Source organism: Cotesia typhae, unplaced genomic scaffold (genome assembly GCF_013202065.1).
Source record: "Cotesia typhae breed Kobodo isofemale line unplaced genomic scaffold, CoteBio_Ctyphae scaffold_121, whole genome shotgun sequence".
In the NCBI taxonomy this organism is placed as follows: Eukaryota; Metazoa; Arthropoda; class Insecta; order Hymenoptera; family Braconidae; genus Cotesia; species Cotesia typhae.
Genome location: NW_027423773.1, coordinates 1,187,972 through 1,203,137, shown reverse-complemented (window position 1 = coordinate 1,203,137; position 15,166 = coordinate 1,187,972). Strand labels below are relative to the sequence as shown.

The 15,166-nt window shown below is 25.7% G+C and overlaps 2 protein-coding genes across 9 annotated transcripts; one reads left to right on the top strand and one right to left on the bottom strand.

Moving 5' to 3' along the window:
• The first annotated feature begins 138 nt into the window (after positions 1–138).
• On the top strand, positions 139–7,193 carry Rsg7 (regulator of G-protein signaling 7). 7 transcript variants are annotated; one of them, XM_074252835.1, is made up of 11 exons: positions 139–326; positions 1,230–1,611; positions 2,552–2,814; positions 3,560–3,863; positions 3,955–4,175; positions 4,344–4,570; positions 4,683–4,796; positions 4,869–4,994; positions 5,078–5,264; positions 5,903–5,994; positions 6,102–7,193. In XM_074252835.1, exons 3-11 carry the CDS (start codon positions 2,581–2,583, stop codon positions 6,253–6,255), a joined length of 1,659 nt encoding a protein of 552 aa, XP_074108936.1. In that variant the 5' UTR covers positions 139–326; positions 1,230–1,611; positions 2,552–2,580; the 3' UTR covers positions 6,256–7,193. The 7 variants fall into 7 exon arrangements, with proteins under 7 accessions (XP_074108936.1, XP_074108932.1, XP_074108937.1 ...); XM_074252831.1 differs by having other exon boundaries at positions 141–326; positions 1,230–1,380; positions 3,952–4,175; XM_074252836.1 differs by having other exon boundaries at positions 141–326; positions 3,952–4,175; positions 5,903–5,995; positions 6,104–7,193.
• On the bottom strand, positions 6,269–13,996 carry LOC141533783 (monocarboxylate transporter 12). 2 transcript variants are annotated; one of them, XM_074252830.1, is made up of 5 exons: positions 13,438–13,996; positions 9,754–10,081; positions 9,001–9,127; positions 8,620–8,799; positions 6,269–8,562 (listed from the first exon to the last, which is right to left on the bottom strand). In XM_074252830.1, exons 2-5 carry the CDS (start codon positions 9,965–9,967, stop codon positions 7,254–7,256), a joined length of 1,830 nt encoding a protein of 609 aa, XP_074108931.1. In that variant the 5' UTR covers positions 9,968–10,081; positions 13,438–13,996; the 3' UTR covers positions 6,269–7,253. The 2 variants fall into 2 exon arrangements, with proteins under 2 accessions (XP_074108931.1, XP_074108930.1); XM_074252829.1 differs by lacking the exon at positions 13,438–13,996 and having other exon boundaries at positions 9,754–10,352.
• Between the last annotated feature and the right edge of the window lie 1,170 nt (positions 13,997–15,166).

The window sequence follows — 15,166 nt, the reverse complement described above, 5'->3', positions numbered from 1 at the left end:
TATTCACTGGCTAGTTGGCGAAACACGAGCAGCCATCATTGTTGCCGTCTCTATAACATCATCGTAATGTATATATACTTATTTTGTATATGTTCTGTATTTTCGAGTATTAAAAAGGTCGGAGTGCTATAGTTTGTGTTATTTAGGTTTTCGACAATAGTTTTAGCGGCTTTATCTAAACAAGTATCATTTCTTAACCTCAATTTTTAAAATATTATTTTTTTATTTATTAATTGTTAAAATTACTTTTGTTTTTTTGGGAAAATATTTATTGTAAAATTGAAATTTTATTTATTCCACGTGGGAAATTATTTTACCGAGCTCAGGTAAAATAGGTTAAATTATTTTTTTATTTATTAAATTAATGACACTGAAGTTGACAGATATTAAAACTTTTTTTAGATAGTTATAGCAATTAAATTATTATAAATAAAATTTAATTAAAAAATTTCACATGTGAAAATTAATAAAAATTATTAGTGAAAATTTTTAGAAGCACTTTTTATTGTAATTGTTTTATTAAAAAAATTTTTTAAATTAACAGCTGACTGCTAACTTCAGTATTATAGAAATTTTCACTTGTAATTTTTATTAATTTTCACATGTGAAATTTTTTAATTATTTTTTTTTTTAATAATTTAATTGCTTAAAATTCTGGAAAAAATTTTTAATATCTGTCAACTTCAGTGTCATTTTTTTAGGTTATTTTGATGTCGAAATTCACTGAATAAATTTTATAAATTTTATAAATTATAAATAATACTGAAGTTGGCAGTCAGCTGTTAATTCAAAAAATTTTTTTAATAAATCAATGACAATATTATTAGCTGTCTGCTAATTTTATTTTCATAAAAAATTTACATGTAGAAATTAAAAAAAAAAAAAAAAATAATGCAATTTTTTAAAAATAATTTTTTTGTTAAATAAAATAAAAAAATTGTTATTTTTTTTCCACAACAAAAAGTCTGTCATTAAAATTCTAACTAAATAATTAAATAAAAAAAAATTACATTTTTAAAAATTAAAAATTTTTTTTTTTTTAAATTGTATTTTTTAATTTTTTTAAAGTTCTACGTCAATTTTTTTTTTGTCAAAATTGCGTTTAAATAAATAAATAAAATTAATTATTCAAAAAAATTATTAAATATCTATAAAATAAATTTTTATAGTTAAAAATAAATTATCAAGTGTCTAATAATTAAAATTTAATTACAAATAATTTTTTGCAGAATATTCTGGTGGCAGAGAACCTCAACTAATTACCTTTCCACAACCGGAAAACCAAAACATAATTAATATTTGTCAACAAATTAACGCGGGAAATAAATTACGCATGCGTTTGTACAACGCATGTGTACACCGATAATTTGCGCACGCGCGGTAAATTTAAACATTATTATGGAAAAAATCAGTGCTCTAGATGTCAGTGTACAATTGTCCTTCGGGTGAATTTTTTCATTAAATCTCAGCCCTCGTAATGTTTACATAAATACATAAATATTAAAACAAAAATTAATTCAACAGTTTAAAAAAAAAAAAAAAAAAAAATTTTAATTATTAATTTTCAACAAAAAAAAAAAAACTCTTTTTTACAACTTACGCACAAAATAAGTAAGTTTAATTTAAATAATAAATTTTTAGTTTTTTAAAAAGAAGTATTGAATAATTTGTGTGGAAAAAAAAATTGTCAATATCCGATAGCACGATAAAATAAATCATAATAAAATAAATCATGTCCATTATAATAGAATAATGTAATGTATGCAGATATATATTATATAGATTGATATGTATATATGTCACAGCATACATAAAGGCGATAAAAGACATTTGTGAAGTACAAAAGAGAGTTGAAAGGATAGAGGAAACTGTAAAAGAGAGTAATGTTAAACGAAGCGAGACAGAGCACTCGGGTATGCATCAAACGAATAAGAATGAAAACTACGGTAATCAATACTCTCTTATCGTGCCTTTTCGCTTCTACGTGTTTCTCCGATCGTATTTCCTACTATTTTTCTCTTCCTTTTCTATCTACTCTTCCAAGTCTCTTATTCATTACAATTTATCAATGGATGTATTAATAAGTTAATTAGAAGCCTAATAATGTGTAATTTATAACTACTTGTGACTTTTTATTATCAATTTTTCATTTTTTTTTTTTTTTATGGAAGAAATTTTATTTTTTTTTTTTTGGTAAAAAAAATTTTTATTCAAGAATATTTAATAATGAATTTTGTTAAATTGCACTGTATTTTCTTAATTATTGAGATTTTTAAAGATTTAAGTACATCCTGATGTTACACTCATCAAAAGCTTTCATTTGAGTACCCACTTGCATTTTTAATATATTTTTCATATATACATATGTGTAATATATATAAATATATAAAATATATGAAAAATTTATGTGGGTACTCAAATAAAAGGTCTTGAAGAGTGTAATTTCAGGGTGAGCTTAGATTTCTAAAAATGTCATTAGCTTAAAAAAAAACAATTTTTTTTCTTCCCTTAATAAAAATTGACAATTATTATTTTATTTAAAATAATTCAGGAAGGAAATGAATAATTTATCGTAGCGATATGGTAACTATGAGTTCAGAAAAATCAGCCAGTCGGCGAAAATCAACAGACAGTAATGTTAGTGGTAATAATGAACAGAGACCGCAGCAGCAACAAGTTAGTGTCGAAGATAAAAATAATAAAATTGAAAATGCGAAGACGAAAGAAGAAACTAAAGTAAAAGTTAACGACAGCAAACCTAAATCTACTGCAGTTTGTGCCGAAGATAGTCCTAATTATCTCGTTTATAAAAAGGTAATAATATTTCATAGTTATTTCAAAAAAAAAAAAAAGTTTTTTTTTTTTTTTTTTTTTTTTTTAAGAATCATTGACTTCCCTTAAAAAAAAAATAAAGTGTATTGATTTTGTATAGTTGAGTGTATACTAATCTTCACAACTTATCGTTTTGGACTATCTTTTGAAGTCCCTATTAAGTAGAATAAACGATACACTTGGTCGAGTATCATTATCAAAATAGCCCAGCGCTTTCCCCTATAATACATTTCCGACCCTCTTAATAATATTTGTGTAATACACGCACATCTATTGTAGTGTGTACCATAATTTATATTTTTTTTTTAACAACACTCACGGCAAACTGTCAATCTACTGAAAAGATAACCATATCATTAATTTTCTACCTTTTCAAGAAAATTATACTTCAAAAATATACATTAGAAATTTTTTTAATACAATTTCATGTTGTTAATTAATTCTCAAGGATATGATAATTAAAAAATTAATAATTAATCATGAACTATTGTAAAATTAATTTTTATTACAAAATTGGTAATTATTAAAAAAAAAATTTTTTTTCTTTTAAATTGACTTGAAAAATTTGTAAAAGAAAATACTTTTAGCTCTTGAATTCTTAAATGAATTCCTGCATAATGCTTTACATTTTTTATGTTAATTTTATGTGAAAAGCTTTAGATATTTGTAGTTTGTCAAGTGGATTTTTATTGCAGAAATTTAACTATTTATTTTTTTTTTTCTTCAGATGGAAGCTATAGTAGAAAAAATGTTGGATGAAAATAATGGAGTGCCTGTAAAAACTGTCAAAACTTTTATGACTAAAATACCTTCTGTTTTCACTGGTATTGATTTAATTGCTTGGATCATAAAAAATATGGAAATTGATGAACAAGAGGCATTAAGAATTGCACATCTAATGGCCTCACATGGCTATTTATTTCCTATCGACGACCACTGCCTTACTGTAAAAAACGACAACACATTTTATCGATTTCAAACTCCCTATTTTTGGCCATCCAATTGTTGGGAACCTGAGAATACTGACTACGGTAAAAATAAATCTCTTTGACATCAAACGAGTGTATACATTTGAGTCTATACACAATAAAATAATTATTTATATTTTTATATTTATAGCAGTATATTTATGCAAACGGACAATGCAAAATAAAGCACGTTTAGAGCTAGCTGATTATGAGGCTGAAAATTTAGCACGCTTACAGAAGATGTTTTCACGAAAATGGGAATTTATTTTCATGCAAGCGGAAGCACAGAGTAAAGTTGACAAAAAAAGAGATAAACTTGAGCGAAAAATTTTGGATAGTCAAGAACGGGCTTTTTGGGATGTCCATCGACCAATGGTAATTTTTAATATTTATTTTTTCAATCAAAGAGATTGATTTTTCAAGAAATTTGAAAAAAAAATTTTTTAATTTTTTTCCAAAAATGAAAAAAAAAATTTTTTTTTTTTTTAAATTTTTTTTTCAAATAATAATAATTATTTAAAATTTTTTTAAAATTAATTGTAGCCTGGTTGTGTCAATACAACGGAATTGGATATCAAGAAAGCATGTCGCAGTAATAAAATAATGAAAGCAAGTAAGCATTCACAAATTGGTGTTGCTTGTGGTAGAATATCACCAACGGATACTAAAGATCTTATCAATCCGTCAATTGAGACATTACAAAAGGAAATTGATATGTTGAAACAGAAATTAGATCGACGTTGTATTAAAGTTTCCAAGGTCGCCGAAGCGTGAGTTTTCATTAATATCAAAACTTATATGTTTTTTTTTTTTTTAAATAATTTACTTCTGCAAGTTTTACTTAATTTTATTTATGAAATTTTTTTTTGTAATTTTTTTTAGACTTATTGGATATTTTGAGCAGTACATAGAGTACGATCCAATGTTTACTCAACCAGAGTTTAGTAATCCGTGGATTTCTGATAGTTCTGAATTATGGGAGCAAGATAAATTAGCGTAAGTCTAAATTTAAAAAAAATTATAAATAAAATTTATTATTTATAAAATTTTGATTTATAAAATTTTCAGGAAAGATGTATCGGCTAGACGGGTTAAGCGTTGGGCATTTAGCTTAAAAGAATTGCTTCAAGATCCAATCGGCCGGGAACAATTCGTTAAATTTCTCGATAAAGAATTCAGCGGTGAAAATCTCAAGTTTGTTTTTTTTTTTTTTCTTACTAATAATTAATTTTTTTTTTTTATTTAAGAAAATAAATTTATATTTTCTTCTTTAATAGATTTTGGGAAGCTGTGCAAAATTTGAAAACTTTGCCACAAAGGGATGTTGAAGCGGGAGTTAGTGAAATATGGAATGAGTATCTTGGTTACGATGCCAGTTGTCCAATAAATGTCGATTCACGGTCTTATGAAATGACTAAGAAAAATTTAGAAAAGTGCGATCGTTGGTCATTTGACATTGCTGCTGTAAGTAAATTTTTTTTTTTTTTAAATTATTAAATTATTAAAAAAATCTATAAGCTTCTTAAAAAAGGTTTTTTTAATTGAATATAAATTTTATTAAATTGCATTATAATTTCTTAAATATTGACGTTTTTAAAAATATAAGCTCATCCCGATGTTACACTCGTCAAGACCTTTCATTTGATTACCCACATGCATTTTTTATATATTTTCATATATACATATATATATATATATATATATATATATATATATATATATATATATATATATATATATATATATATATATATATATATATATATATATATATAATATATATATAAATATATAAAATATATGAAAAATTAATGTGGGTACTCAAATGAAAGATCTCGATGAGTATAGCATAGAGATGAGCTTATATCTTTAAAAATGTTAATATTTCACAAGACACAATGTCATTTTTTAATTATATAAAAATTATTTTGAAGCTTATAGATTTTTTACTCGCAAATTAATTATTAAAAAATTTATTTTTTATCCTTACTAAAATTACCATTCATAATTTAATTTTTTAGTAAAAAAAATTTTAAGTAAAAAAATTTTTTTTTTTTTTTTTTTTTTTTTAATTTGTATTGGATTAAAAAATAAATTTTCAGGCTCACGTATATCATTTAATGAAAAGCGACAGTTATTCGCGTTACCTGCGTTCAGAAATGTACAAAGACTACCTAAATGGATCAAAAAAAAAGGTAACTATGCTCCCAAATTAAACCCCCAGTTTAAAAATAGACCAAAATTAATTAACAATTGATCTACCTAATTAAATGAAGATTCTTCGGTTTGCTTTTAAATTTTAGGCTTATGTAAAAGGCATCAGGAGCATAGTTTCGTTTACTGGCCGCAAGGAACCGGCTACTGGACCCTAAAAAAAATCTGTAAAAAATTTTCTAAACTTACTGATAAAACGCTTATCATTTACAATTATATTTTAATAATTTTTTGGAATTGAAATAATTCAGCAATAATTTTTATAAGTTTTTTTAATTATTTTTTCATTAATTATTATACTTAATACTTAATGTATATAAAACTAGGAATTGAGCAATTCTGTGTATAGTTAACAGAGAACTTTATCAAATTCTACTAAATAACGCGTAAGTGCGCTAAATCCGTATTTTGTTTGAAAAAAAATTTTTTTTTATTTTAATTTTTTTTTTTAATTTTGATGTGATTAAAATGCGGATTTAGGGCGATTTCATTGATAAAATGTAGACGATAATAATTATTATACGTGAGTCTCTTGTAAATGGCGTAGTGTAAAATAGAAAATTATTAGAGTAATGTTATAAAAAAAAAAAAAAAAATTAATTCTATTAATTTTTCCACTTTTAATAATTAAGGAGACTGTTAGCTGCTTTTTATAATTAATGATTAATTTAAATATTAATTAAAAATTTTTTTTTTTTTTTTAATAATTACTTAAATTTTTTTAATAATTAAATAAATATAATTTTTGAGGATATAAGCTCATCCTGATGTTACGCTCATCAAGAGCTTTCATTTGAGTACCCACATGCATTTTTCATATATTTTTTATATATACATATATATAATATATATAAATATATAAAATATATGAAAAATTGATGTGGGTACTCAAATGAAAGCTCTTGATGAGTGTAACATCAGGATGAGCTTGTATCTTAAAAAATGTTAATGGTTGATAAGATACAAGGCCATTTCTTAATTACACATATAAATTAAATGAATTTTTCTACCATACTAAAAAGCTGCCAGTCCTCTTAATTATTTCTTCAATCTCAAAAAATCAAAAAGAACCAACTTTTCTCAAAAACAATCCAAAATAATGAAAAAAGTAAATTCTGTCATTCGTTTGTACACCTTAAAATATGACTAGATAAAAAAAATGCGGGCAAAAAATGAAAACCTTTTTTTTTCCAACTAAAATTCCTAATTAACCTACAAAAAAAAAAGAAAAAAAAAACGTCATTCCGCTTCTTGTTCCTTAGATTTCCTCTTAATAAGCGGCACAACAGCCCACAAAGCCGTGCCGAGTATCAAAATAATCCCAAAAGCCAAAAAAATAGGTTTATAAGTCCCGACTCTTTCATAGATGGCGCCACAGACCGGTGGTCCAACCAACTGGAGCACGCCATTAACAAACAAAGAAATTCCATAAGAAGAACTTAATTTTTCCGTTCCAAGCATGTCCGCCAAGATGACGGTAGTAATTCCAATATACATCCCGGAAGAAAGTCCAAAAAGTGCGCAGAAGAAGGACAACATCATGTAAGAAGTCGCCATTGGTAACAGCGCAAGCGCAATTCCACTCAGACCTAACCCTCCCACAAAATAATAATACTTTGGCACAAAGTCTATGTCCGAGAGCGAAGCGCCACCTATGCGCCCCACCAGATCCAGCGCAGAGACTATAGACAGCAGCAGGGCGGACATGTTCTTGTCAAAGCCTTCGGAAATCGCGTAAGATGGCAGCAAGATCATGAAGTTCGTGTTACTAATCGCAGAAGTCGAATTAGATATCAAAATGATTAAATAAAGCGGATCGCGGAGGACGCTGAAGTCGAAGAACTTGTTGTCTACAGTGGAACTGGAGTCGGAACAGGCGATGGTGGCGCTCGAGTCGGTGCTTGCTAAGGTTCCGGTTCCTTGGGAAGTTTCGTCTTGTTCAAGCTTGTTCTTGTTCTTGCCACTTCGAGTTTTCTTCGGAGTCTTGAAGAATCGCCGGAACAATCCCGGAACATTGTTCCTGGGGCTGAGGGCAATTGGGCCCATTTCGGAAACGATGCTGCCGTGGCGGGAGAGATGGAAGTTCTTCTTGCTAACGCGGGTGGAATTTGTGCGACTTAACGCCACAGTTTCAATTGGTCGAACTGTTTCGTTCTTTTCGTGTTCCAGTTCCTGGAACTCAGTTCCTAGAACAAGGTTATGTTCTTGGAACTCGGTTCCCAGAACATTGTTCCGTTCCTGGAATTCGGAATGATCTAGCTCATTTTCGCCTTCATTTTCATTGAGAATAGTCATAGATGGTGGGTTGAGGTTCTTCTCAAGGTACTTTGACAACTCAGTGAGGCGATCATGGTTCGAATTGTTCGGAGTTTCGGGCCGTGACTTTCCTTCGGTTATCTTCGGCTCGATTATCGGCTCGTCGAGCGTCATAGCGGCGTTGTCGATGCCCTCTACCGGAACTTCCTTCATGTGCTCGCTCACCGGGTGGTAAAGCAGGGCGCAGACCAGTGTGTTGAGGGTCAGAGCTCCCATTATCAGCACAGCGCCTCTGAAAAATTAAAGAGGTTAGTTTTTTAAGGGTAAGTCAGCGGCGAGGGGTTTTTACCGGTGGCCGAAATGGTTCAGGAGGTATTGAAGAAATGGTGGTAATACTATTGTACCAATTGCGCTCCCTGATATGCACAGGCCGTTGGCGAGTCCGCGCAGGCGCTCGAAGTACGCTGTTACTATGTAGATTGTCGGGGGAAAGGTTAGACCGGCTCCGATGCCAACCATCAGGCCGTAGCTGGAAAACAAATTTTTAGGTTATTTCTGAGAAGAAATATAAATTGTGGAAATTTCTTCTTGACCTTCGCACACGTCAAGGTTAGGTTGGAGCTACTAATGGCTTCTTTTAGGCTAGGAAAAATTTCTAAGGACTTAAATTTATATTTTTAGTCAAAGAAGAAATTTTTTTTGTAAGAAATAAAAATAATTTTGTTTTTACCTAACGTATAAATAAGAAACAGAGGTAGCGAAGTAACTGGTCATCATTCCAAGAGCTGCAAAAGTTCCTCCAATTAGCGTTACTGTTTTGTAGGAATATTTTATTGATAATACACTGGATAATGGACCTGAAAATAAAGAAATTGCAATTTAGTACATTAGAAATATAAAAATATTTTTTTTTTGTCACAAAAATTCATTTGTTGGTCTAATATGGTCATATATGCCTTTATAAATTTTTTTTTAATTTAGTTCTAAAAATTTCCAACAGGTCGCGCATGGTTTTAAAATTTTCTCGTTAGCAGAGAGAAATTAATTTTAAAAATATAACTAAATTTTTAATTTTTCTTAAATGAGACGTCTTATAACTCAAAATTATTTACTAAACATTTTTTTATAAGATTTATCTAGAAAAATATTATTCTTGTCACAAAAAATGATCAGCTGGTCTAATATGGTCATATATAATTTTTCAAAAAATTTAGTTCCAAAAATTTCCAACAGGCGGCGCATGATCTTAAAATTTTCTCGCTATAAGAGAGTTAATTTTAAAAATATAAGTAAAATTTTTTTTTAATTTAAAAAAAAAATCAATCTTATTTAATTTTAAATTATTTTCTGAACATATTTTTATTTAATTAACATAAAAAAATGATAATAAATTTATTTTTTGACAAAATGGTAATTTTATTACAAAAAGCCGCACATATAATCTTTTTCCGGATAATAAAGAGCTAATAAAAGATAAACTTACCCAATGAACTGTAAAGAAAGTAACATAACGCAGGCATCCACGAAGCGGCAGTAGGTGAGGCCTTAAACACCTGGAGGAATTCAACAAAGAGGACTCCAAAGGACTTTACCGTGCCGGGTATCAGGAAGTTTACAAGAAGAGCAGAAAAAAGGACAACCCATCCCCATCCTCCGTCCGGTGGAACCAGTTTTGTTTTAGCCACTTTAGTCTTCATTTTCTCACTTACTCTCAATAAATAAATAAATTTATCCTTATTCCTTGTTCTTGCGGGTTATTTCTTCTTTTTTTCTTCTTTTTTTTAAATTCCCGTACGGATTTTTCAGCCGGCCTACGGATAAAAATAAACTTGTTACTTGTTTCTTCTTACATTGATAATTAAACTGCGATGTGTTATGAAATAGTTACTTTACGCGAATGCCGTTCTTTTTTATACCCGGCGTTTCATCGCGTGTTCCGAATAAATATTTTATATTTTAAATAAAATATAACAAATACGGAAGACAGTTGCTTTTATCGAGATTGTAATTCATTTGTAATTAGTCATTGAAATCTAGACGAGGTTGAATTACTTCAAGTCGCGGGGATTAATTTGACATTTTTTAAGAATTTAAAAGTTTAATTGGAAAAAAACAATTTTTTTTAGAAGAAATTTATTTCAGCTCAAGGATTATATATTTATCTATGAAAGCAACACTAAATCTCGCAGATTGACACATGCTATTGCAATTACTTATTTTATATATAAGGACACACACGTTTATCTTTATTTCAATCTGCATATAGATTCTTGTAATTATAAATAATTATTGTAATTATTTAAAATTGGAATTTACAATAGTGGAAAAAAATTTTATTATTACTTTAATTATAATTCTATTGTAAATATTATTTTATGTTTATAAATAGATTTATAATGATTGTTGTTGACATTTTGTACATTCAACAAGATTATTTTTATGTTAAGTGATTTATTTATGTGGTATTTATTTATTTATTTTTTTTTTTTTATAATTTCTATAAAGGTTCTCTAGAGTCATCAATAAATTTTTTTTTTTTTTTTTTTTTTTAGTTGAAAATCTTCAATTAATTAAAAAAAAATAAAACATTTAATTTTAATATGTAAGAAGTTAAAATTTTAATAAAAAAAAAATTATAAATAAATAAATTAAAAGAAGACTATAAAGATGATTAAATTGCAATTTAAAGTTTACTCGTTTATGCTAATTAAACAATTTATTACTGCATCTAGTACTCATTGTATTATCTACTGTGAAAACATAAATAATTATTTAATTATTATAGAGTTTTATTAGCAGCGTATTAACTTTTTATGCTTCCTTATTTAATTGGAAAACCGAATGGAAATGATTAAATTAAATGGCAATAATTAACTATGGAACGTTTAATTGTTTTTAATTATTAAGCGCGAAATCGTATTTTTTATCTTTAGAGTGGATTTGTTTTTATTTCGTTTAAATTTAGCGGGATTTTATGGCGCGCTAAATTTGAATTTTTAAAAATTTTTTATTTTTACTAAAATCATAATTTTTTTTTTTTTTTTTTTTTTTATAAAATTCTCAATAAATTAAATTAATAAAAAATTTATAAATTTAAATTAAACTATACAAATAAAAAAAAAAATTTAATGACCATAGGCAGGAATCGAACCCACGTCTTTCGGCAGCGTTGTAATTACCCTCTAACTCAAACTAAAATTCTCCAAATTTAATTATTTTTAATAAAAATCAGGAGTAAGAATTTTAAAATTAGAAAATTTTAATATTAATTAAAAAAATGAAAAAAAAAAAATTATTAGAAATTTAATTACTTATAATTTATAAAAGACTTTCGACAATTTAAATAAAAGAAATCATTTCAATTATATTACTTATTATTTTAATAATAATAAATTAAATAATAATTTTCTGATATTAATTTTTTTTTGTTGTTTATAAAAAATAATTTAATTAGTCAATTATATTAAAAGGTCCTTTGTGTTTGAAATTATGTTCACAAATAAATATGACTTCATAATAGTATAAATATTTTTTTATTCATTTAATATCAGAAAAATAGATCTATTGTATAATTGTTAATTACTTGTGAATTATCAGATTAATTATATCATATGCGATAAGCTTTATCAAAAATCACAAACTAAAAAAAACAAATAATTTTTTTTTGTATTTATTTAACCGGGATTTTTTTTTTATTTATGTAAATATTAAAATTACCTAAATGGAATTTTTAACAATACTATTATTATTTATTTACTTTAATTATATTACTTGTACTTGAAATTATATTTTTATTAAAATTATTTACGCAGTAAAAAATTTTGCGTTAGCAAAATTTTTAATTTATAATTTAATAAATTTTTTTAAGTCTAAATTTTATTTTTTTTTTTCAATTTTCAAATTTACTAAAAAAAAAAAGCCGTTTATAATTTTTAAAAATTCCCGCTTTTTTTATTGATTAAATAATTCAAAATTTAAATTAAATAAATGAATTATTTCAAAACATTCTATTTTATTCAAACGATTTATTGCGAATAAATTATCTTCTAATAAAATAAAAAACAAGTTCTTAAGTAAATTCTCGATAAAATTTACTTTCTAAATAATTTTAATTGACACAAGTATGTAAAATACGTCATATTTCTTATATTTATATTGACATATTTGTAATACTAGAATTATTAATATCATTGATATTAAAATTATATTAATAATTCTAGAAAATTAAATTTTTAATTTTTTCTTCTTAAAAAAAAATTGTATTTATTTTTTTTTTTTTAATTAAAAAACTCAAAATTGAAAATTTATCAATTTTTTAAAATTATATTTACACAATTTATTTATTTTTTTTTTCCTTTTAATAACTCCGAGAATTTATCTTCGAAAACAAGTTTTAATATTAACGAGCCCTCTGAAGGAGTTCCCCGGAAATTTTACTCCTGAGTCATATCAGAGGTCACTGTCTTCCGAATTAAATACAATAAGAATAAAAAAAAAAAGGTAATGTTTCTTTTAATTTTAATTTTAAAGATCAATTATTAATAATTAAAATTGAAAATTTATAAAATTCATTAAATTAATTAAAGAAGAAATAAGAATTATTTTTTGTTTTAATAAAAATTGATAAATTTAGTTTTAGAAAAATTAAAATTAGTAAATTTTTAATAAAAAATTGATTTCTTCTTTAAAAAAAAAATTTTGAAATTAAATTTTTGAAAAACTAATAAATTAATAAATTTTATTAAATTACATTGTATTTTTTTAAATATTGACATTTTTAAAAATATAGATATAAATTAATATTATTTCTTCACTAATAAAAAATTCAAACTTGACTTTTTGAAAACAAAATTTTAAAATTATTAAAAACAATTGAAAAAAAAAAAAAAAAAAAAAAAAAAAAAAAAAAAAACAAATTTTAAATTTATCATAAAAAAAAATTAATAAAAATTAATATTATTTCTTCACCAATAAAAAAATTTTAAACTTAATTTTTTAAATAATTTAAATTAAAAATTGATCTTTAAACAATCAGTATTATTTCTTGACCAAAAAAAAATGTTTTTAAATAAATAAAAATAAAAATTGTATCTAATAAAAAAAGCAAATAAAAATAATACTAAACCTGCTTAGTATTATTTACGCAACAATATAAAGTTCGACTGACCTGTCAAATTATCTCTGCAAAAAGTAGTAGCTGCTAAAAGAAGGTGATAATTGTTTGAAAAAACGTGAAGAAACTAAAAATAACCCAAAACAAACTTTAAAATAACAATTAAAAATAATTTAGAGTGTTAGCTCTGGAGAGTGACCAGCAAGAGAGTTAGCAGCGGACTCCTGAGGGTCAGAACTCGTTCCATGTCGTCGAACTACGTCCTCTTGTTCTTGTACCTCTCTCCGGAGTCTCTCGATTTGGCGTCCTCCTCCTTCTTCATCTTCTTCTTCTTCTTCGTCTTCTCGGGTGTAATTCTTATTATTTTATTTTCCCAAGGTAAAAATATGTTACCGAAAGAGGAATAAAAATACAAGAAAGATCCCCGATGAGGATCTCTAAGAGAAGGAGATGTAAAAAAGGGTTCACAGAGCCAGCCGTACCTTTTAATTCTCCTTCCGGCGCCATTTGTACGCTTCTACACACTATTTTCTTGGATTCTTACCGGCAAGGTTGCTTTTTTATTTTTTATTCATTTGTTCTGTCCGCAAACTGGTTGGATGAAAATAGCTCAGGTGAGCATAAGCTTCTTCTTCTTTAGCGCATCTTCTTCTTTGCAATCGTCTTCGCTAATGTAGCCCGTTCTAATGCGCGTGTGAGTAGACTCCGTGATGAGATTGCTCAGTTGCTTTCTTATCCCCTGCTTATATATATATATATATATATATATATATATATATATATATATATATATATATTTATATATTTATATATTTATCCATTTATGTGTGTACGTACTTACAGTAGTAGTCTTCTTTTTTGCTTTTATTATTCTTGTTAATTCACCTGTTCAACAGCATACATACTCTATAATCACGATACTAGACCTATTTCACTGTTGGCTATAAATAGCCAGTAGTTTGTTGGAAATAAAAATAAATATACACATTTAATGCAAGGTTTTCTTTTTTAATAAGAAAAATCACTTTTTATAAATCTATTTATAGATTTTAAATTGTTGTAAGGCTATTTAAATGATGAGATAGAATTACTTTTTTTTTTTTCGTTTTCTTCTTTTTTTTTTTTTTTTTTTTTTGATATCCTGACGGGAAAATTGTAGGCTGCAAAGGATAAGTCGGGTAATTTTTAGTTTATATGGAACATTTTCATTTTAATAATTGAGTTGTGATCTGTGACACTGTTTTTAATTTATTAGGAAATTTTTGAGAAGAAATAATTATTTAAAAAAGAAATTTTTTTTAATATTTTTGTTTTTAGAAAAAAAATTTTAAGTCAAAAAAATATGTTTATTATTATTATTATTATTTATAATAACATTTTCAAAGATATAAGCTCATCCTGATGTTACACTCAACAAGACCTTTCATTTGAGTACCCACATTAATTTTTCATATATTTTATATATTTATATTTATATATATATATATATATATATATATATATATATATATATATATATATATATATATATATCAAAAATACCATGTGGGTATTCAAATGAAAGCTCTTGATGAGTGTAACATCAGGATGAGCTTATATCTTTAAAAATGTCAATAATTAAGAAATGAGCTTGTACCTTGAGAACTATTGACATTTTTTAAGATATAAGCTCATTCCAATGTTACACTCATCAAGACCTTTCATTTGAATACTCACATCAATTTTTCATATATTTTATATATATTATATATATTATATATATCTATATATGAAAAATATATAA

Bases quoted from the DNA above. Each gene is read 5' to 3' on its own strand.
- LOC141533783 (XM_074252830.1), bottom strand. From the start codon at position 9,967: ATGAAGACTAAAGTGGCTAAAACAAAACTGGTTCCACCGGACGGAGGA. The intron at 9,128-9,753 runs GTAAGTTTATCT...CTTTATTTTCAG, and splicing joins CTTTCTTTACAGTTCATTGG to GTCCATTATCCAGTGTATTA. The intron at 8,563-8,619 runs GTAAAAACCCCT...TTAATTTTTCAG, and splicing joins CTGAACCATTTCGGCCACCG to AGGCGCTGTGCTGATAATGG.
- Rsg7 (XM_074252833.1), top strand. From the start codon at position 2,581: ATGGTAACTATGAGTTCAGAAAAATCAGCCAGTCGGCGAAAATCAACA. The intron at 4,176-4,343 runs GTAATTTTTAAT...AATTAATTGTAG, and splicing joins GGGATGTCCATCGACCAATG to CCTGGTTGTGTCAATACAAC. The intron at 4,995-5,077 runs GTTTGTTTTTTT...CTTCTTTAATAG, and splicing joins TTCAGCGGTGAAAATCTCAA to ATTTTGGGAAGCTGTGCAAA.